General features: G+C 34.9%; 1 protein-coding gene across 2 annotated transcripts in view; it reads right to left on the bottom strand.

Moving 5' to 3' along the window:
- LRP1B (LDL receptor related protein 1B) overlaps window positions 1-22,214 on the bottom strand; it is a 1,892,531-nt gene that overhangs the window by 147,035 nt on the left and 1,723,282 nt on the right. For both annotated transcript variants that reach the window (XM_031008804.3, XM_055380092.2), the window contains exon 67: window positions 6,749-6,865. In XM_031008804.3, the coding sequence (XP_030864664.2) occupies window positions 6,749-6,865 (117 nt within the window). The remainder of the gene's footprint in view (window positions 1-6,748; window positions 6,866-22,214) is intronic.

Genomic DNA, 22,214 nt, shown 5'->3' on the forward strand with positions numbered 1-22,214 from the left:
TTCTCTAAACAGGACTGATATCTTACATGATGAAAGACCTCTTCGTGTTTTCTCTGTTCATTCCTTGTATTTGCAGCTGTATCACACATAATAATATCCTTACTGGGTCAAGAAGCAATAACTAACAGACATTAAGGAATATCCATATGATGCCTGATTTTCTGCACAAAGATTGTGAGTAAATCAGTGTGCATTTGGATTTTGCTCTACACAATCCCTTGGTTTCTACATATAGAGTAACATCTTGATGGTTTGGTATCATGAGGGCTCCTACATTCCTATATAAAGAAACCCTTTCAGGGCAAGGCACGGTGGCTCACGCCTGTAATCTCAGCACTTGGGAGGCCGAGGCGGGCAGATCAGTTGAGATCAGGAGTTCAAGGCCAGCCTGGTCAACATGGCAAAAACCCGTCTCTACTAAAAATACAAAAATTAGCCTGCCTTGGTGGCAGGCACCTGTAATCCCAGCTACTTGGGAGGCTGAGGTGGGATAATTACTTGAATCTGGGAGACAGAGGCTGCAGTGAGCTGAGATCATGCCACTGCATTCCAGCCTGGGCGACAAAGCAAGACTGTGCTTCGAAAAAAAAAAAAAGAAAAAAAGAAAAGAAACCCTTCAGAACATTGGATGGGAAGAACTATAGAAAAAGTAATGTGTGTCAGCAAACATTTTGTTCTACTCTGCTACTTAGTTTAGTTTAAAACAAGACCTTCACGGTATAAGACAAGGTGCCATTTGATAGAATGGGAAAATGCCCTTAAGTGGGTAATCTTCTCATGTTCCTACACTCCTTTGTTTAGTAAATGTGACAATAGAAATTTCCCTTTTTGTTTATATGAGGTATTCACATAGATTATGCTTTAATCTTAAAAATAACAATTAATATTAATATTTATTATAACTAATAATAATTACCATCTACCGATTGCTTATTTGTTGTCAGGTACTAGGTAAAGTTAATGCAAAGTACTTGAATTAACTCACCAGTGAATTTTTGTAACAACTCTCTAAGGAACGTGCTATACTTGCACCCTGTTTTAGATGCGTAAATTGAGGCACAGAGATAAGTAACGTACTTCAAATCACCGAGCGTACAGAAGAGCTATTAACTGAACTTGAATCAAGACAACCGGATACCAGGGCCTGTACTTTTTCCTAGTAGGCTGTATCATTGCTTCCCATACAATTGAGGAAAAAATAAGTGTCCACACATTACAGAGATTAACATTAAAGCCCTGGGAAGCCAAGTTACTTATCTAAAGCACATGGCTAGCAATATCTATTTTATTAATAACAAGAAGAAACTCATTTGCTGTTATCATCATTCCATACTGAAGCCATTTCGCCCTCCTGGTTGCAGACACATGCAGTTTTATTCTTAGAGGAAAGAAATTATAGGGAAATATGTTCAATTTATTTAACAATGGAAAATAACAGCCCCCAATTTTTTCATGAAAAGAATAAAGAAAGAGTAAATTTAAAACATGTCGTGCTTACATGTTTAAAAACAGCAGAAGAAACATCTAATTTCATAGAATTGGGAATTTTAGAATGGGACTAGTTCTTCCTCTAATGTTCTAATTTGCCTTTATCCTATTTAAAAGTAAGTGTGCTCATCATGTGCTACACAGCAAAGGCTTCACAGGCCTTGACACACTTTGCTATACAAAGGGTTGAAAGTTGTTGATGTAGGTTAAAAAAAGTTACCAAGCCAGTAGTTGAAAGCATTTGCCCAAGAGTTCCGCAGAATGCTCGTTTTCTAGAGACTTTGTCCTAACATTATTAATTATTCTGCTTCAAAATGGCAGTAGAGAGGCTGAGAGATTTGCTGGGAAAAGCTTTTCCAGGGAAAGTGGAAATTCTGCGTGTTTCTATCACGTTTTTAAAAATGCCAGCAAATCTACTTCTGAATAATAATCATGAATTATTTATACATGTACAAATACCATCAAGGAATAGGGTACCAAGTCTATTTCTAACCATCATTCATATACCTCAGAATCTTTTGCCACTAGATAGCTCAAAAAGAAACTCTCTCTTCGGGAAAATCTAATTTAGTTATCACGGAAAGCCCTAAGGAATTTTTCCTTATTGCTTATCTTAACTTTGATCTTATTTGGATAAAATAAAAGACCAATTTTCAGACTTTATCATGATACTATTTTTCTTGTGAAAGAGAACAATAACAAAAACAACATGACTGTAGTAAAAGCTAACCCATCTGAAAAAAAAAATTGAATGTGACATTTTCCCCCGTATTTCCAAAATGCTATATTCATGCTAATTTTCTCTGATATTGCCTATATCCCTGGACCAAGAGTAGATGGGGAACTCTACATGGGAACAATTAACCAGGTTTTCCATAAACCTCATCTAGACAAGCCAGATTGGCAACCAAGAAGCTTTTGCAGGGTATGTTTTCCATGTTTCAGAAGGTTAACTGGGATTCTTCAATAAGAATAAAATATAAAGGGCTGAGTGTGGTGGCTCATGCCTGTAATCCCAACATTTTGGGAGGTTGAGGTGGGCAGATAACCTGAGGTCAGGAGTTCGAGACCAGTCTGGCCAACATGGTGAAAACCCCCTGCACGAAAAATACAAAAATTAGCTGGGCACTGTCATGCGCACCTGTAATCCCAGCTACTTGGGGGGCTGAGGCAGGAGAATCACTTGCACCCAGGAGACGGAGGTTGCAGTGAGTCAAGATTGCGCCACTACACTCCAGCCTGGGCAACAAAGTGAGGCTCCCTCTCAAAAAAAAAAAAAAAAAGAGGAAAAAATGAACAAAATACAGGGGCATCATGTAGACTGATCATTTCTTTCAATACTGATGGAGGTAAAAACATACAACCACAGAACTGAAAAGAGCTTTGGAAGTCAACTTACACAAAACTGTAGAAAATTGTGTTCAGGAAATAAAAGTGGCTTTCAAAACCATAGAGTTAATGGCAGAGCAGAAAGACGTTTGGACTTCAGTTTCTCTACTATCTTAAAAACTCTTAGTGATAAGTTCAAAAGTTATATGAATGTCGATGTTAGCATTTGACAAGAATTTTTAGAATACAATTAGTATAACTTATGCTCTATACAAATAATCTTCTGATAGAAATTCAGTGTGAAAGTACTAGAAATTCAAATAAGGCAGAAGCAGCTTGTCTCTCTATGTAAAACTTAATTTTTAATTACTTGTTATTTTAAAATCCATTGGATTTTTAGTTACTTCTTAATAACGTAAGGCTATAAAGTAATTTATTTCATAAATCAGTAACTTAGATGGCATATATGACATATTTTATTTTTTGTTGATAAAGATATTATAGCTATGTTGAGATTTCTCAATTATTTCCAAACCTCTGATCCGGATTACAAAATAACTCCAATGACAATGAGATTTTCTTGTTTTGAAGAGCAGAAATAATTGTTGAAGCAAAGTGTCCCTGCTGAACACTTAATGAGGGAAATGATAAGCAGAGGATGATAAAATGACAATGAACTAATTATCCTATGTATATATAAAAATATAGAAAGCATATTAAATTTAAAACATAGTTGGCAGTTAATTGCCCCACTACTATTTGAACTCTTCCCATATCTATCACTGGACTATCTCCAACACAATTTAAAAAGTAAATGCATGAAATCAGATTCATAAACAAAGAAGTCCAAAAGTGACTTTAAATTACGTTGCTGTTATTTTTCAACTACAGTTATGTGTTACATAATAACATTTCCAGCAACATACAGTGGTGGTGCCATAAATTATAATATTTTTACTGTACTTTTTAAATGTTGATAGGCAAATACATACCATGGTGTTACAATTCCCTACAGTATTCAGTACAGTAACATGCTGTATAGGTTTTTAGCCTACGAGCAATTAGCTGAACCATATAGTTTAGGTGTGTAGTAGTCTGTACCATCTATGTTTGTGTAAGTACACTTGATGTCGTTCACACAATGACAAAATTGCCTAGCGACAAATTTCTCAAAATGTATCCCCACTGTTAAGCAACACATGATCATATAGGTTGATTTATATGTCTGTGATATGTTTCACTACTTAATAATAGCTAACAATAACTGCCAAATGTAAATCAAAGTTCATAACATTGATCAATAATATTTAGAAAATAGGACAACATATGCCACAGCCCTAATGTATTAGGACAGTGATGTGTGTGTGTTTACAATTATTTTCATAGATAACAATTGCAAATATCTTGATAGATTTTAGTACAGCAATAGTATTTTTTTTCTAAAGCTTGTTTCTATATGACTAATATTTTGGTGCTCCCCAAAGATGTAATTGAATTCTTTTCTCCTTCTTTATTGACTAAATTTCTGCCTGTGTAGAACGACTGGCATTGTCAATGTTGAAACCTTCCCATTTCTTCTGGCCTATTCAAAATAGTATCTTCAAGCCCTATTCAATTATCTAGATCCATCCTCTTACATGTTCAAAACATGTTAATATACTTTGATATTGGCCCTAACATACTCTGACATTCCTCTTACATGTGTAAAATGTAAACGTGCTCTTATACTTGTCCCATATATGCCTACTACTCTTCCATATTACAACTGTAAAATACTTCATTCTTGTTCACTGTCATCTCTCCTCTGCAACTTCATCAATATTACGTGTCTTAGTCGACAAGCTCAGAGTGAACAGAAACTAAAAGAGAACCACACATAATTGGGTATTTTATACTGGAATGCTTGATATTGCAACCACTTCCCCTGCTTTTTCTTAAGGGCACTGTGGCTACAGTGATTTATCACTGAGTTTCCACAGTGACAAGTGAGAGTCAATGTTCTTTCTCCTTGCTTTCTTGTGCCAGAGGCTGACTTTTAGATGTCAGTACAATGATATTCAGCTGCTTAGAAAACCGCAGCAGACTCAGAAGCAGGCGAGCCCTTCCTTCTTCTCCTGCTTTTCTTATTATAGCAGTAGGCTAACTTCTCACATAGATTCAACCACACCGTGAATAAAAGTTCTCCAAGACATGTCTACAGAGTTGGCCTCTCATCCACCTTCTTCTGCTTTCAACATCCTTCCGTTATAAGGCATTTGCTCTCAGTTACCTCATAGATGATTAACACCAAATATATCAAAAAAAAAAGCTAAGTAGATATTTGTACACTTAAGTTCTGTTTCATAAATAAGCAGAAAGTATATGCATAATTGTGGGATTTTTTTGTATTTATGTTTCTATCCCTACCAGCTCCACCCCGTCAGAATTTTATTTTAATCATTAAGTGGATCAGAGAACTTCCATATATAGTTTTTAAAAACTGGTGATTAAAGAAATCTAAAACTCTATTGACTCTCTGCAATGCTCTTTATCTTTCTAAAGACTGTGACCTGTTAGAAGATATGTATGTAAAGAGGGAGTTATAAAAGTTTCTATATTCAGGGTATTCTGTAATCACAATAATCCAGAGATTTCATGCTTAATATACTTCATTCCCAAAGACAGGTCTGATTAAGTTTTGAAAGTTATCCAAAACATTAGTTTGTATTTTGCAAGGCAAATATCCAAGTGGTTTATTAAGGCTTTCGCTCTACTAATTATATGCTTTAATATAACATATTCCTATGCAGATTTAGTCTTCTGCCTCTGGGGAAATGAATGCTCTTAGTCCAATGAGATGTCTGCAAGAATAGACATTATCGTTATTAATCTGCATCAAGTCTTCTTGGAAGTACCAGATATAAATATTTAATAAATGGAATTTCATTATTATCTTATTTTAAACATGCTTGTATAGATTTCTTTGTTTAAATGACAGTGTATAAAAGTGCCAATAAGAAATATATTCAGGCCAAGTGTGGCAGCTCACGCCTGTCATCCCCACACTTTGGGAGGCCAGGGTTTATTGCATGGGCCCAAGAGTTAGAGATCAGCCTGCGCAACATGGCAAGATCCCATCTCTACAAATAATAAAGAAAACTAGCCAGGTGTGGTGGCATGCTTCCGTAGTCCCAGCTGGAAGGTTGAGGTGGGAGGATCACCTGATCCTGGGAGATCAAGGCGGCAGTGAGTCATGATCATGCCACTGCTCTCCAGCCTGAGCAACAGGGTGAGACCTTCTCTCAAAAAATACATATATATATTCTGAAATAAATGCTACAATCAGGAGATACTGTCACAATTTTATATAACTGCCATACTATTCAGAAAGTAAAATTTTGGGAGAATTATTATTATTAAATTTATTATATAAAATGCAGAAGACAGATGATAACAATAGTGTTATTCTATTTTCAGAGAAATGCATCCTGAATATATAAGGTGTTGACTACTGTAGAGAGAATAAGTGATATTTCACTGAAATATGCTCATGGGCGAATTTATAGTGTAAAAGGATTTGAGACTGAAATAAAATGAATACCATTTGTTAAAGAATGAGATGTTTTGTAGTGACTCCACATCATTCAGCTCATTGTGTGAACTTGCATCAAGGGTTTCCTTCATTGCATACTAATGGGTTGCATTAAACCTCATGATACTTTCATACCAGTCGTGAGAACTGTAACAAAATAACTCTTAGGATAAGCATTTCAATAATTCTACCATTTGAAATTCAGGTAGTCTGAATATTCTTGTCCAAATGTGAATATATGTATAAAAATGTGAGCCATAAGACAGGTTCAAATTTATACCTTAACAGAACTAAAAATTGCCATCCTGCTTATTGAATGGGCTGTCAAGCTCAAAACATTATTAGGCAAGAGTTACTTACTACAGTTTTCTTCATCTGAATTATCACTGCAGTCATTTTGGCTATCACACCGCCAGTGATCGGGAATACAGTTGTTGTTTTTACACTGGAATTCATGAGGTCCACAAGTCTTTTTATCTGTAATGGAAAGAACCAGAGTTTGCATTGTAGATTTCCATGAAGACATCCCTCACAACGTCCTCACTGCCATGCCAAATCCATGGCATATAATGTTTCCTTAATTCAGTTACTAAGAAGCATACTTAGGGAAAATTGAAGGCAAGTGCTGAGGAAAATATATATTTTTTGTCTTGTTTTTATGTTGTTTGTTCATGCTTTCACCGCGAGCTAATCAGTAAGAAACCGATTGGACCATCCAAGCAAAGTCAACACAAATCAGTGTTTAAAAAATCAAAATTGGCCGGGCATGGTGGCTCACGCCTGTAATCCCAGCACTTCAGGAGGTTGTCCTTTCCTTTAGGACACTTCCTCTCTTATCCACCCTGTATTTCTGCTATGAAGCAACAAAATATATGGTTATTAATCAAATTCTGTGGTTGTCATCTTGTCTTTCTCCCTAAGGAGCTCTTATTCATAATTGATCTGTGATTAGTTGTTCTTTCTAAATCCTGGCCACTGCCCACTCATAAACTCATAGGTTATAATAATGCTTCACATGTGTACAGAGTTTGAACATTAATTATGTGCCATCTCACATGAACCTTTAAACAATTCCACTGAGTACCAGGAAAAGTATTAACTAGCCTTTCACTTTACAGATGGTGAAATAAAAACTTTTGGAAATTTAGGAACTTAATAAATTTTCACTATTATTAAATGGCACAGCCAATATAAAAGAAGTGTGCTTCTACTCCTGATCTAGCGCTTTTTACAACAAATGTAACTTACATCTATATCAGCCAGAATCAGAATGCATGTAATAAGAATTTATTTAAAATTTAAATCATATGTATTTAAAGAGTAATATTGAACTATGTATAGCTAAAACAGTGCTCCATTAAACCTTAATGTGCATACATATAAGTCATTTGGGAATTTTGCTATAATGGAAATTGGGATTCAGTAGGTCTGGGTTTCTGATGAGCTGGCTGGCAATAATGTTGCCTTTTGTCTATGAAGCACACTGAATAGCAAGGTTCTAAAGTATCAAAATTATGAATTAAATAACACTAAAATGATAAAATTATACGCCTTAATACAATACACAATTTAGAACACATTTCCCTTTCATGTACTTAGATCAACTCCTTATCAGCCACACTAGAGATGGATAGTGAAGTGCTTCCAGTCTCAGACTAGTAAAACAAATTAGCTAAAGGAGTGGGTAAGTTATTGGTGGTGGTTTTGTGCTTTACTTCGAAATGCAACTTACAGAATTCAGACTTAAATAACATTAAGAAAGCAAAAGTGACTTAGGTATACTTATGAAAATTAAATACTGAGCATCTATTGAGGATCCAGCCTCTTTGCTAAGCATTTTCATACACAGAATCACACCCAATCCTCATAATATTTTAAACTATTGTTATATTTATTTAAACATATGAGGAAAATAACTCTCAAAACATTTAAATAATTTCTCCAATCTTACAAATATGTTAAATGGAAAAGTAGGAATTTATATCCAGCTCCAGCTTCAGCAACATTTTATTAGAGAAATTCTTATGATAGATTTCAAATGCATTTTTCTATTTTTTTTTTAAGTATTGCCTGAATTTCCCTTCCTCCTTTTCTTCCTGCCTGCTAATAATTATTCAGAATGTCAGGTGCAATGTTTTCTGCTTTATATTATGTCCACTTTGTCTGTGTTATATTTAACTTTAGGTTTAAAATTTGGCCTAAATTTTGCAGAATTTCTAATGTTACATTCTACACACCTCAGCCAATCAGGAAATATGTTAGATTGAATGGCCACTGAAAATATGAGGTTTTGTACTGAACAATTTGGATGTCTATTTTATTTGCCAGTTATAATAAACTCTAAAAATACTGTTCCATGTGTAAACATTAGTCTTATTTACTCCTTGCATGTGTTGCTTGTACTTTTTTTTTTTTTTTTCCTGGAGATGGAGTCTTGCTCTATCCCGCAGGCTGGAGTGCAGTGGCATGATCTTGGCTCACTGCAACCTCCGCTTCCTGAGTTCAAGTGATTCTCCTGCCTCAGCCTCCCGAGTAGCTAGGATTACAGGTGTGCACCACCATACCCGGCTAATTTTTGTATTTTTAGTAGAGACAGGGTTTCGCCATGTAGGCCAGGCTGGTCGTGAACTCCTGACCTCAGGTGATCCGCCAGTCTCAGCCTCCCAACGTGTTGGGATTACAGGCGTGAGCCACCATGCCTGGCCTGCTTGTACTATTTTTAAATAATGTCTTAAAATGTTAGGATATAAGAAAATAAGAAAGATCAGACTGGACCAGAAAAATAGCCCATGTAATCCAGTTTTATAGCACTGACTCTCAGCACAACAATTCTCCTTGTCTGCCAAAGGTTAATATTTGGTAATGACAATCAATTTAATACGTTTTTTATTTTTTTTCCTAAATCCATTTTGTATTTTTTCTATATTTAAACATTTGTATCATAGTTTGTGTTTAAAAATACCTGCACCTATTTCTTAACAAAAACAAGTTAGAGTTCATTGCTAAAATTTCCTTTTGGGGCATGAAGAAAGAGTAATGCAGGAAACATTAGTTGCCTTATGTAAGGTTATACAAATTTTATGTTTCCAAGTTATTTAACTTTTTTGATCCATGAAATTACTTGTAACAATTACAAATAGAAACTACATAGCATTGTTCTGCACTTCAAACCTCCCTTGAGGTGCACACACGCACACAAAGAGACACATTTTAGAGGGGGAACTGTATGAGTAAGGCCTAAAACATCAGTTCTCAAATTGGTTACACATTAAAATCACTTGGGGAACTTTAAAATATCTCTTTGCCCAAACCATATCCCATATCAAATCAATAAAATCAGACTCTCTGGGGTGGGATCCAACCATCAGTATTCATTGAAGCTAGTCTATGATTCCAATGAGAAACCAAAATTAAAAATCACTGGCTCAAAAAACTGATATAAAACAGAACATATATATTTCCATGTTATATTACCTCCAGAGTAATTAATATAAAATGCTCACAATATGTAATGTTTTACATTAATTTATACTGTTAAATAGCATTCAAATATCTCATTATTCCCTTTTTCAAGTATTATAAGTATGGAGAAAACAAATATAGTATTTAGAAACTTGCTTTCATTTTAAGCATATTATCACATAATATATGTGGTACTGGTAATAAATTTGATCCTCCCAGAAAGGTAAGATGAGAGACCTTTAAATAGGAGAATTATATGTAGTATATAATGCAATATTATTGGTGTTTGTATATGGATGGGACATTTCTGAAAAGGGATTCAAAAATCTAGCACTAGGGATGCCTCTGGGAGCAAGATGTGGAGAAGTGAAATAAAAAACAACAGTGGGAATGGAATTTAAGTTTCTCTTTAGACCCAAAGGAATCTACTAACTACTGCAAGTAATAAGTAAATTTAAGAAGGTAATAAAATATAGATCAATATATAAATTTAACTGTATTTTTATATGTTAGCAATAAACAAAAATGAAACAAACTAACAATGGTATCAATGAAAAAAATGCCTATGAATAAATCTAGCAAAATTTATATATGATTTTTATACTGAAGACTATAAAACATTGCTGAGAAAAATTGAATAATGCCTAAGAAATGCAGATACATATCATGTTTATGGATTAGAAAACTGAAAATTGTTTAAAATGTTCATTTTTTCCAAAGTTTTATATATATATAGTTTTTTATATATATATATTCATATAATTGGTTTAATCACTGTCAAATTACAGCAAGATTTTCTTGAAGAAACAGATAAGATTGTTGTAAAATTACATGGAAAAGGCTGGGTGTGGTGGTGGCTCACACCAGTAATCCCAGCATTTTGGGAGGTTGAGGCTGGCAGATCATGAGGTAAGGAGTTCGAGACCAGCCTGGCCAACTGATTGAAACCCCGTCTCTACTAAAAAACATGAAAATTAGCCAGGTGTGGTGGCATGTGCCTGCAGTCCCAGCTACTTGGGAAGCTGAGGCAGGAGAATCACTTGAGCCCAGGAGGCAGAGGTTGCAGTGAGCTGTGCCGTGCTGTCGCACTCCAGCCTAGGTGACAAGAGTGAGACTCTATGTAAAAAACAAACAGAAAAAAAATGGAAATGCAAAGGTTGTAGAATAATCAAACATTTCTTGAAAAAGAAAAATTAAGCTGGAGAATTTACAGTACTTGATTGTAAGACTTACTATAAAGCTACAGTAATCAAGAGAATGTACTACTAGACAAAATGAATAAAAAAAAAAGTAATGTACATATGGTCAATTGAGTTTCAATAAAGGCCTCTAGCCAATTTGATGAAGCAAGGCAAGTCTTTTAAAACAAATATTGCTAAAACAAGTGGTTATCTCTATAAAAAACATAAATCTCCATCCCATGCCATACATAAAAAAGCAATCTGAAAGTATAAACATAATGTAAAATTTCTAGAATATAGGAAAATACTCTTATAATGTTGGAAAAGACAAGGGTTACTTGGACAGACATTGAAAAAAAGCATTCACAGTAAAATAAAAAAATGATAAATTAGACTTCAACACAATTAAAATGTTTTGGTCTTTAAAAGACACTATTAACCAACTGAATAGATGAGGGACATATCATTAAATAAAGAGATTTATCACATACATATCTTAGAAAGGAATTATCCAGAATATATAAAAATTCTTACACAGCCTACTCATTTGTTGGCAAAACACTTGAATAGAAACTTCACACACACACACACACACACAACATATTTGAGTAGCAAATAAAGGTTCTCAAAATCGTTAGTCATCAAGCTAATGCAAATGAAAACTACAATGAGATAACACTACATATCTACTGGAATTACTCAAATCAAAAAGGCCATATCTAATTTTTATGAGAATATGGAAGACCTAGACTCTCTTGCTGGTTTTCATAAAGGTAAACATATCTACCACGTGACTCAGCAATTTTTCTTGTAGGTATTCACCCAATAAAAATATTTATAAAACTAATTTGTATGAGACATGTTATTGCTATAACCTTTCTGATTATGATAAGCAAACTTATCATAACTATTAACTACTAAAATCATTCAAATTGGAATATATTCGTTACACTGAATATTACCCAAGAATAAAAAAACTAAATTCTTAACATACAATAAGTCAAAAATATTTTTGACAGCATTAAACAATATTTGACAGCATTATGCAAATGAAAAAGTCACAAGCAAAATAATGGCTACCATATCTATGTATATAAAATCCAAACACAAACAGAACCAATCCATGGTGATATAAGAATTAGTGGATGTGAAGAGGAGTGTTGGGAGAATTGATTGAAAGGAGCATCAGGGAAGTATCTGGGTAGAAGAAAAGTTTCTGTATCTTGTTTTGGGTGTCTGTTACATGTTGTATACTGTAGAAGAAACTCATCAAAACGAATAAGATCTGTGTACTTCATTTTGTTTTAATTAAAATTACCTTGCTATTAGAATTGCAAGCAGTTTAAAAAAAACCCAAACAATTACACCATGATAAAATATTGTTCATTTAGTCCCTGAATACTTAGGAATTATCAGCATGGGAAGGTAGTATGAATTACAGAGAATTGCCTGCAAAACTAAACGAAACAAAAACAAAAACAAACTTCCTTAGAGCCTCAGAATTTAAGCTCCAGAATTTAAATGCTTTATACTAATTAACTGTAAGTAATAGCAAAAAAAAGTACATATATGTTTTTCTAGAGATTTATTTGACATTTGAGGCTACCATGTTTTTATTCTGTTTCATAATTAAAATGAAACAGAATTATTCTATTATTTATGCTCATCAATTATGCAAGTTTTAAAGTATTCGCAAGATTTTGCATGTATCCCAAAGTAATGGGAAACACACCATGGCTGGAGTGAGACTGTCTGGATTCAAGTTGCTACTTCCCTGTTTCAGCATGTAGCAATGGGCAAATGATTGAACTGCTCTGAGATTCAGTCTCTTAAATGGTAATAAAAGAGGGATATTTACACATGTGAAAGGAAAATAAATCCCAGGACCCTAAAATCACTAAGACAAGGGAAAAGTCAAGCTGAGAATTACATCAGGCAAACCTGTCTTTCTCTTTCATTTCATTCTTAAATAACACAGCTACAAAGTTTTTTTTTTTTTTTTTTTTTTACACTGCATACCTCCCTCACAATTTGCTCACAAGGAAATTCCTTGTGAACCTCAAGATATTTACCCTAAAACAGTTCCATTGAATTTCAACCTGGCAATCTAAACGCTGAGTTTATCTTCACAGGTGCGGGGGACAGAAGATCATCCCTCTGTTCACCTGAGACAAATGCATATCTGATTGCTTTCTCTGCCCTATTGTTTATGTAAAAATGCAGATTCAATGACCTAGACTAAATTGTGTGATCAGTGCACGGATTCAAAAGAATGCAACCTTTTTTTTTTGGAGATGCGATCTTGCTCTGTCACCCAGGCTGGAGTGCAGTGACATGATCTCAGCCCACTGCAACCTCTACCTCCTGAATTCAAGCAATTCTCTTGCCTCAGCCTCCCAAGTAGCTGGGACTACAGGCATGTGCTACCACACCCGGCTAATTTTTGTACTTTTAGTAGAGACCAGTGCTTTCCTATATAGCCTAACTATAATACATGTGATTCAGAATATAGGATATAAATTGTCTAAAGATGCATCTTCTTCAAGAGTGCCAAAGGTTTTATTTTAATCTGTGAATTTAAGGATGTTTTCATGCTTTCATGTTTTCTGTACCACTTTTTATTTCCTCCTGAAAACATTCTAAATAAACATACACCACAAAGTTTTTCCACTAATATCTAACAATTAAAATGTTATATGTAGGCCTTTCATATATAACTTTTTTTTTTTTTTTTTCAGAGACAGTATTTTGTTCTGTCACCCAGGCTGGAATGCAGTGGTGCAATCATAGCTCACTGCAATCTCGACCTCCTGGACTCAAGTGATCCTCCCACCTCAGCTTGCCAAGTAGCCTGGACTACGCACACACCACCAAGCCTGGCTAATTTATTTTCTTTTATTTTTTGTAGAGATGGAGTCTAAGTTTCCCATTCTACATTTTTTTTTTTTTTTTTTTTTTAGCTTTGTGGCAGAGATCAAGATAAATACATTACATTATTGGGGAAACACTGTCAGTTCTTCAATGAATATGTGAAATAAAGCCTGTTGTGTATATATGTAATTTTTTGTTTATTAAATATGTCACAAAATAATGAATCAGTAGCTACCTAAACAAATTGAAATTATATACTGTTACACTATTGATTAATGTTTTAGTTGTTTAGAAAATGAAATACCACTTGTAAGTCAGCCATGTGTTTTATTCAGCTGACCAGAAAAATTGTTTTGTTCCTTTTTTTTTAGTTTGCTATTAGTTTGAAAATATAATGCATAAAACCATTTTAGAGTAAAATTAGGAAGAGGACTTTAATTTGGGGATTAAGAGATATTGGAAATACAAAGTTTTGTCCTTCTTGCTACTGTTCTTTTGTAGTTACCATTTTCTATCTTCTGTTTCAGGAAACATGATAATTACAAATAGTTGGGTAACAGGTAGTAATGTTGGTTACCAATAAATAAATAAATAAATATAGTAATGGAAATAATGAGGTGAAAAGAACTATGGGAACAAGGAAGTTAAGCTTCAGTCATGGCAGCTCCTTGTTCCTTTGATTTCCAGATTATAACATTATGGAGTCAGAAGGATGGAGTTAGAACTGGCCAACTTTCTTTTGTAGAAGACCTCATCTTCTCTTGGGAGGCAGGTTAACCATCTCTTAACTATCAAAGCATGACCTTTTATAGAGAAGTCATTATTTTCTCTTTTTAAATCAACCTTATACAATTCTGTTCTCTCATTCTAAACACTCCTCAACATCTCTTTTTACATTATAAGGAAACAAATAGCTATACATGCTGTCTTGCAAATGTACTAAATCTCCTTGACTGATTACAAGTTCACCCAAAGTGGTAACAGATGTGAGGAGAACATATTCTCTGTCTCCTTTTCTGTAGCCCATAGGGTTTACTGGCACATATATATTTTTTTTTTTTTGGTGCATACACACTTAGTAAATATATAACATTCTTATTGTTTTAATCAGCTTTCATTTTTGTTTTGTTTTTTGAAACTACTGTTCTCATACCTGGTGAAGCCATTAATTCTGGATCCCTACTTCCACTACCACAAGGGAGGACGGCCTGACCTAGGGTGGCATACTGTCTACTGCCCTGGAGTATAGTTGGTCCATTGTAATTTACTGCTGAAATGCGATCAGTCATTATGCTTTTACATTAGAAAGGCATTGAGGAGGCAGTACAGGGATTGTATGGTGGCCAGGTGATGTCCTCAGGAACTGACACTTCTATCTTTCTGCTCCACCACCCATGACTGCTAGAGCTCAAGACATAACTTTGCAGGCCAGAGGAAAAGGGACAGAAGGGCAAAGGAAGAAGCCCTTCCATGTTGAGAAAACTACCCTTGAACCATTTTCTTGGAAGTCCCACATAACATTCTGCTTCTATCTCAGTGGTCAAAACTTAGTCACACGACAACACAAGAGAAGCTGGAAAATGTGATAACTTCTACACAGCAATATGTCAAGCTAAGAGGTAAAGTTCTGTGTCTAAGGAGAAAGCAAAAGTAAAATGGTATAGAAACAGGCAATTAGAAGTTTCTGTCGATAACCTAGGAAGGTCAATGAAAGTTGTTTGAGGTCATGCCTATAGATTTTGAAAGAGATTATTTTTCTCCCATTGAGATTGTAAGTATCATAACCTCATATTTCTAGGGGCCATTTTAAGAACTGGTGTCTCAGAAGACACTAACAGAGTAAAGACATAAATGGAGAAAAAAATGAGATTGGTATCTAATGACTATATGTGAATACTTGGATACAAATTCTGCCCCACATCTACTCTATCCACTCCTTGTAATCAAGACTGAAATTCCATTTTACCACTAGCTTGTGTTGGATTTCTGTGATTTGCACACAAATCCTGACTAATGGGAATACTTACTTTGCAATTTTTATTGCTTAAAATATTACAGACTCCTAATAGTAATGTTGTTATCTGTATGTGCTACTTACATAATTCCCAGGCTATCTCATTGGTTTATAATTACCTGAGTAATGCAGTCATTTACTGCCAGAAGAGTCAGAATCAGTTTTATTTTAAAAAGGGATTCACAAACCCATGCTTCCACAGGAGCTGGTACAGCCACCTTTGTTTTAGCATAGTCTCTACATGACATATACTATTATAGCATTTAGTGATATTATCTGGAAAGCTGCAGGTTAACCTACTTTGTAAAGTGTTCGGTGAATCTGAAAATTAATTTCATGTTACTTCTCATCCAACAGGGTAATATTCCTCAATGAGCACTTACAGGGACAACCTGTTCTTCTAGGGAAAGTGGACAGGTTATGTGGACGCACCAGCAGTTAAGAATAACAGTGCCAGCTGCAGCTTATCCCAGTGAGAGCCAACCACTTCTGTTTTGTTTCTGAATTGTTATTTTTCAAAACTTTTATGTTATTCTTCCAGATAGAGAAGAGAAAGGCTTATAAAGCAAAACAAATTGCCAATGACATATTTTCTTTATAAAGAGGTGAATCTATAATAAGCTAGCTCTGTAGAGGCTCCAATAATGACATTTTAAAAATTGCATGTCAATGCAATGTAATATTCAGTGGAAATTTTTTGAATTCACATTATGCAGTTTTAGCAAGTGTCATATTACATTCTGTAATGCCATCTATCACACTTGACAAGAATTTGTGATTTTTTTTTCTCATTCAGAAATTTGTGTTGTAACTTTATGGTTATGAAGTGAGTGGGGGGAAGGGGAAAGTAGTTACACTCTCATCTTTTGCCAGTATACACTAGGTCATCTTCAAAACCCCTGCTATTCCATTCATCATTCTCTTTTCATCAGCCTGCAGTATTGACAAATTGTACAGTAATGTTGTACAAACAAATTTGCATTTGTGAACCACAAGTACAGAGGCATAACATAAATCTCGATAACATAGAGGGATAGAGAGGTCTTCAGAGTCATCCTTGAGCCCCTGTTACAGATTCTAGTAGAATATTCTAGCAATTCCACTTAAGCTCCTTCAACCAGCTGAGAGACAAACAAAATAAGCCTCTTTTATTTTTCCTACTATTTATTCTGTTTTATTTTAAAAGCAAAGTAAATACATTAAAAGTCGAATCTACTAAAATATCTTAAAATAGATATTTGATTATATTTGTCTAGCTTGTCTGATCCTGATCAGAATCACCATACAATTGCTCAATTCACTTTATATTTTTGGATGGAGAGATTCAGACTTTGATTTGGAGTGAGGCGATGAAGCAAGGTAGAAACAGCCCAAAAGTTAAAGGCGGAACTTGATTTGAATCCTAGTTCTGGCTCCAATTAACATATAACAGAGGGCGATTATTTATCTTCTTTGTGCCTCAGTTTACTCTACTAAAAACTGAACGGAAATACATACAGCATTAAGTTAATATCTGGTAAAACAAATAGTAACTAGTAAGAGTTAATAGTAAACACTATTTAATAGCTAGTTAATAAATAGTATCCGAAAAATTAAAAGATGTGAATTGTACTGTCAACTTTATAATCAAGTTGTGTTAATTTTGGAGGAAGAACACAGGTATTTATTTCATTTTATTATTTTTTACTTCAATAGGTTTTGGGGGAACAGGTGGTGTTTGGTTACATGAGTTAAGTGATTTAGTGGTGATTTCTGAGATTTTGGTTGTCAGCACTGATTTAGGTCCTTTACATTCACCACCTCATTGTTTTAAGTGAATAGATATTACTATAACTTTGTAAAGCATCCCATTCATTTTACAAGCAAATAACAAGTATTGGTGACTTGCTCAAGGTCACAGAGTATTAGAATCATAGAAGACACTGAAATGCTGTGGGGTACCAGATTCCCCACCTGAGATATATGGAAGATTAGAAGACCTCTAGAGAGTTTTAAACAAAAATATGCTTGATTTTATTATCTGCTTTTATTTTTAATTATCAAGTCTATAAAATTACTTTTTTAACATTTTTTCTAATCTTTAAGTTCTGGGGTACACGTGCAGGATGTGCAGGTCTGTTGCACAGGTACACGTGTGCCATTGTGGTTTGCTGAACCTATCAACCCATCACCTAGGTATTAAGCCCAGCACGCATTCTTCTTATGCTCCAATGCTCTCCCCTCCCCTCTCCCCAACCCTCAACAGGCTCTAGTGTGTGTTGTTCCCCTCCCTGTGTCCATGTGTTCATTTTACTTTGAATTAGACTTGTATTCCTTGGAAAGTGGCACTTATTTCCATTACATAAGTAACATATACTTTTTGGGAAATTTAACATGATGTAATATAGAAAAGTAGAAACAAATTGCCCATAGTCATACAACACAGAGGCAAGCTCCATGGCATGTTTCTGACTATAAATGAAATTTTATATATTGCACATTTCACTAAAAATTATATACAAATATTTTTCTAGGTTATTAAAAATCCTGACAAGTGTCATTTCTATGGCTGTATAATATTTCTCTTGTAGATATACCTTAGTTTAAACAGTTATGTACAGCTTGTCATTTATAGGTTTGTGTTTTGTTTTTTCCAATGTGAATAAGAAAGATAATTAATATTTGAAATAAAATACTTTTTATCAACAGTTAAGGATGTGGATACCTGCTTCAAAAGATCATTCTTTAGGGACATTGACCACATTTTTGTATTTGATAATATTTATATATTTATCTTGTTCTGTATACATTCTAATGATGCTTGCATGGGTGTTAAAATTCTTAGGTGCAATCTAATGTATTTGTTATTTGCTTAGCAAAGATAAATATTCTTTCTGATTGACATCCTTGAAACTTTTCTCATGTATGATGAAGCTTTAAACTTATCATTCATGTTTATTTGGAGTCTGCAATCATTATCAATCAATAATTATGAATAGGAAGAACCATATTCTTTTAATAATGTGGAATAACTTATTTTGCCAACTTTATAACCACAGTTAGCAAATCTTTTTTTTGAGATTATAAAACCAAGGTGGAAAGTGAAGATAGAGGGGAATATAGAGAAAATTTTATCTAAATTATTATTTATCCACATACATATATTAGATAAACATTACTAAATAAAAACCCAAGGAAAGGGGAGATACTCATAAAATCAAGGAAAAAGGACACAGACACACATACATATCCAGTATGAATGTAGATACTTGTTTTATATGCATCCAAAGCATACTGCTAGTGATCTCTGGAACCACTCATACAACACACGGACACAAACACACACAAACACATACACTGTGGAGAGGGCACTGTCAGATTCTCACAAAAATCAGATTTTCTGTTTTTTCTCTTTCTTTCTCTTTTATTGTTGTTGTTGTTTTTGTTTTGAGAAAGGGTGTCTTTCTGTTACCCAGGCTGGAGTGCAATGGCATGACTATCACTCATTGCAGTCTCCAACTCCTGGGCTCAGGCAATCTTCCTGTCTCATTCTCCTGAATAGCAGGGACCATTGGCACACATCACTATGCCAAGCCAAGAATCAGAATTCTTATGTAATTATATTTGTCTTTGAACATGAAAACTGTATCTCTAATTGAATTCCAGGAAGAACAAATTCTGAAACTGAAGAAAAATTTTCCCATATTATTATTTGTTTCCCTATAGGTTCATCTCCTTGGAACAATGTGTCTAAATGTATAACTTGTAATGAATGGAATATTTTTGTTTCAGTATTGCAGGGAGTGTGGGAAGGCATTAGGGTCAGAATTACATTTTTTTTAAAAATCTGTTTTTCTTTAAAACTCCCCCAAATCATTTTTCCATCCAACATTCATTGGAAAGTGCATAATAAATTCAGTTGAGAATAATAAAATAAAAATGTGCTAATGAGTCCCATTGAATAAACCATTCAAATACTTATCTTTCTTTTTCTTTAACATTTCTATTTGATCTTTTAGAATTGATCTAAAACTTAGTACATTATTACTTAAAAAGAGAAGGCCAAGATACATACATACATACACACACACACACACACACACACACACACACACACACCCCACTTATTCAATGTGCCCTTAGATTTTCAGGATATTTGATATTTTTAAATTTTCTCATTAAAATACATTTACTTTTTGTGTATAAATTCTTGGAGAATTGCACTAAAATATACTTTCAACTTTCAAGTACTACTAGTATCGTCTGGCATAATTTTTTCTGTTATATCTTTTTTACGCTGAATCATTTCAAATGTTACTCAAAATGTGTAAAGCATTTAATTGTTCCTTTTGTTTTCCTATATAGATAAGGATGTTATAAAGTACAGTTTTATTTTCTTATATTTTCCTCCCTATGCCCCAAATATATTAGAGAAGCCACAGTTTATACAGCTTACAATGCTTAAAAAAATATATATTGCTTATTGTCTGGAGCACAGGCTCTATGAAGAAAAGTACGTTTTAGAAACACCATTGTCTGCCGGCCAGTCTCTCTTTTTGGTAACCTACTTAAAGTATCTATTGTCAAATCATCTTTTATTTTCATTTGTAGAATCATTTCAACAGAGCAGATTACATAAGGTCAGGATAAGATCTAAGTACTCCAATGGCAGGCTGTAAAGACTTTACGGAAAAGCTAACAAAAGGAAGAGGAAACCGTTGTGATAGATGATAATGATCAATAGTTACAAGTCCTAAACTATGATCTAGTTATTTGGATACATTGTAAGGTAGTCTCTTGGCCCTAACACACTTAGACAGTCTTTGGTATTCCCTTTTGTCAGTTTTGTTTTTCCTTGAAAATAAATTTAATGCATTTTAAAATCTGATTTCAGTTGAATACAAAGCTTTGGTTGGTAATTTGTGGTTAGAGCAGAACAAGAACAACATCTTGAACTGTTGAGAGCCCCTTAAATGTAGAGATGGCCTTAGGTTCTTGAACACTCAAGTGATGAAGCCTTTTTCTGGTGTATGGATCTGAAATATATGATGTCAGTGCCCCATCTACACTCCTCGATATTCACCATTTCTGTCCACACTAAGCAAATGGCTTTTAACAACAAGCACATGCAACTCTGCCTGAGCCCAATCTGGAAGTCCCCATCAGGCCATTAATCACTCCAAACCCTCTCCCAGAGCAGCCCTAAACCAACGACTGACTGTAGCTGATGAATACATATTCCAGCCCTGTCTCTTGTTTGGGGTAATCCTGAGGATTCTACACTATCTCCCAGAGTTTCCTGGTAGGATGAATCTCATTCCTGTAGCAACATACCTGATAATGTACCCTCTATTGGGTTTCTTCCTTTCCCTGGTTTACTTCCCTACTCCCCTACTAGTGGTTTCTGGAATTATCTCCAAAGTATACTTCTGTATTCATATCTTTGTGGGTATAGGTTCTAATTTTGGAAACTCCGAACTTGAGACAAGATTTATGCAATCATTTATTCAACAATCATGCATTGAAGGTGGCAGACTGAAAGCAGTGCTAGCATGTCTCTTCCACTTGGAAGGAGAGAATAATGTGTAGAGATTCACAGTGAGAACTATTTTTCCAAAAAGCAACACAGGAACTTAATAGGAAAACCAAAAGAAACCACAGACCGTTTGAAAGAAGTGTCAGGCAGAAGCCTACATTGTGAGGCAGGTAAAAAACTCTTAAGTACCCAGAGTGTGAGACGGAAGAGACTGCCTCCAGGATACACATTCCCAATGGGGAACCTGAAATTCCATGTCACAGGGGAAGGCCTTAAACCTCCCAGAGCTGGAACTGATTTAGAGAGTGGTAAAAAAGATAAAAGTAAAAGCAGCAGTGGGAAGTGCCTTGGCGGTATTTCCAGTCTCAGTGTAAACTAAGGGAAGCCATTCCTTATTAGATCTCACAGGGAACTTCAAGAAAATCTGTTAACTATCTCAAGCAGTGGCCACGGGTTGAAAGAAGCTCCGAACTGAATTTGGTAATGTAACCTTGGGTGGGGATGAACTCTCTTGTCCAGAACTTGGGGGGCTAGTGGGAAGTACACTGCAGGCATGAGTGCAGGAGCTGGGTGCCTGGCCTTGTGAGGCAGATGGGGAGTGACATGGTCTGAAAGCCTCTGTTGCTGTCTCTGCAGGGAAAGCTTACGGCCTCGGGCAAGTTTGGGTTCTCAGTGCAGGATACCTGAGACTTAGTCCAGTACTATTAGCAGAGCACTGTGGGAGTGAGATCTGCCTTGCCAACTGCATGGAATCTGGGTGAGGCTTCCTGCTGCCTGCTGTTC

Source organism: Gorilla gorilla, chromosome 11 (assembly GCF_029281585.2).
Source record: "Gorilla gorilla gorilla isolate KB3781 chromosome 11, NHGRI_mGorGor1-v2.1_pri, whole genome shotgun sequence".
Taxonomy (NCBI): domain Eukaryota; kingdom Metazoa; phylum Chordata; class Mammalia; order Primates; family Hominidae; genus Gorilla; species Gorilla gorilla.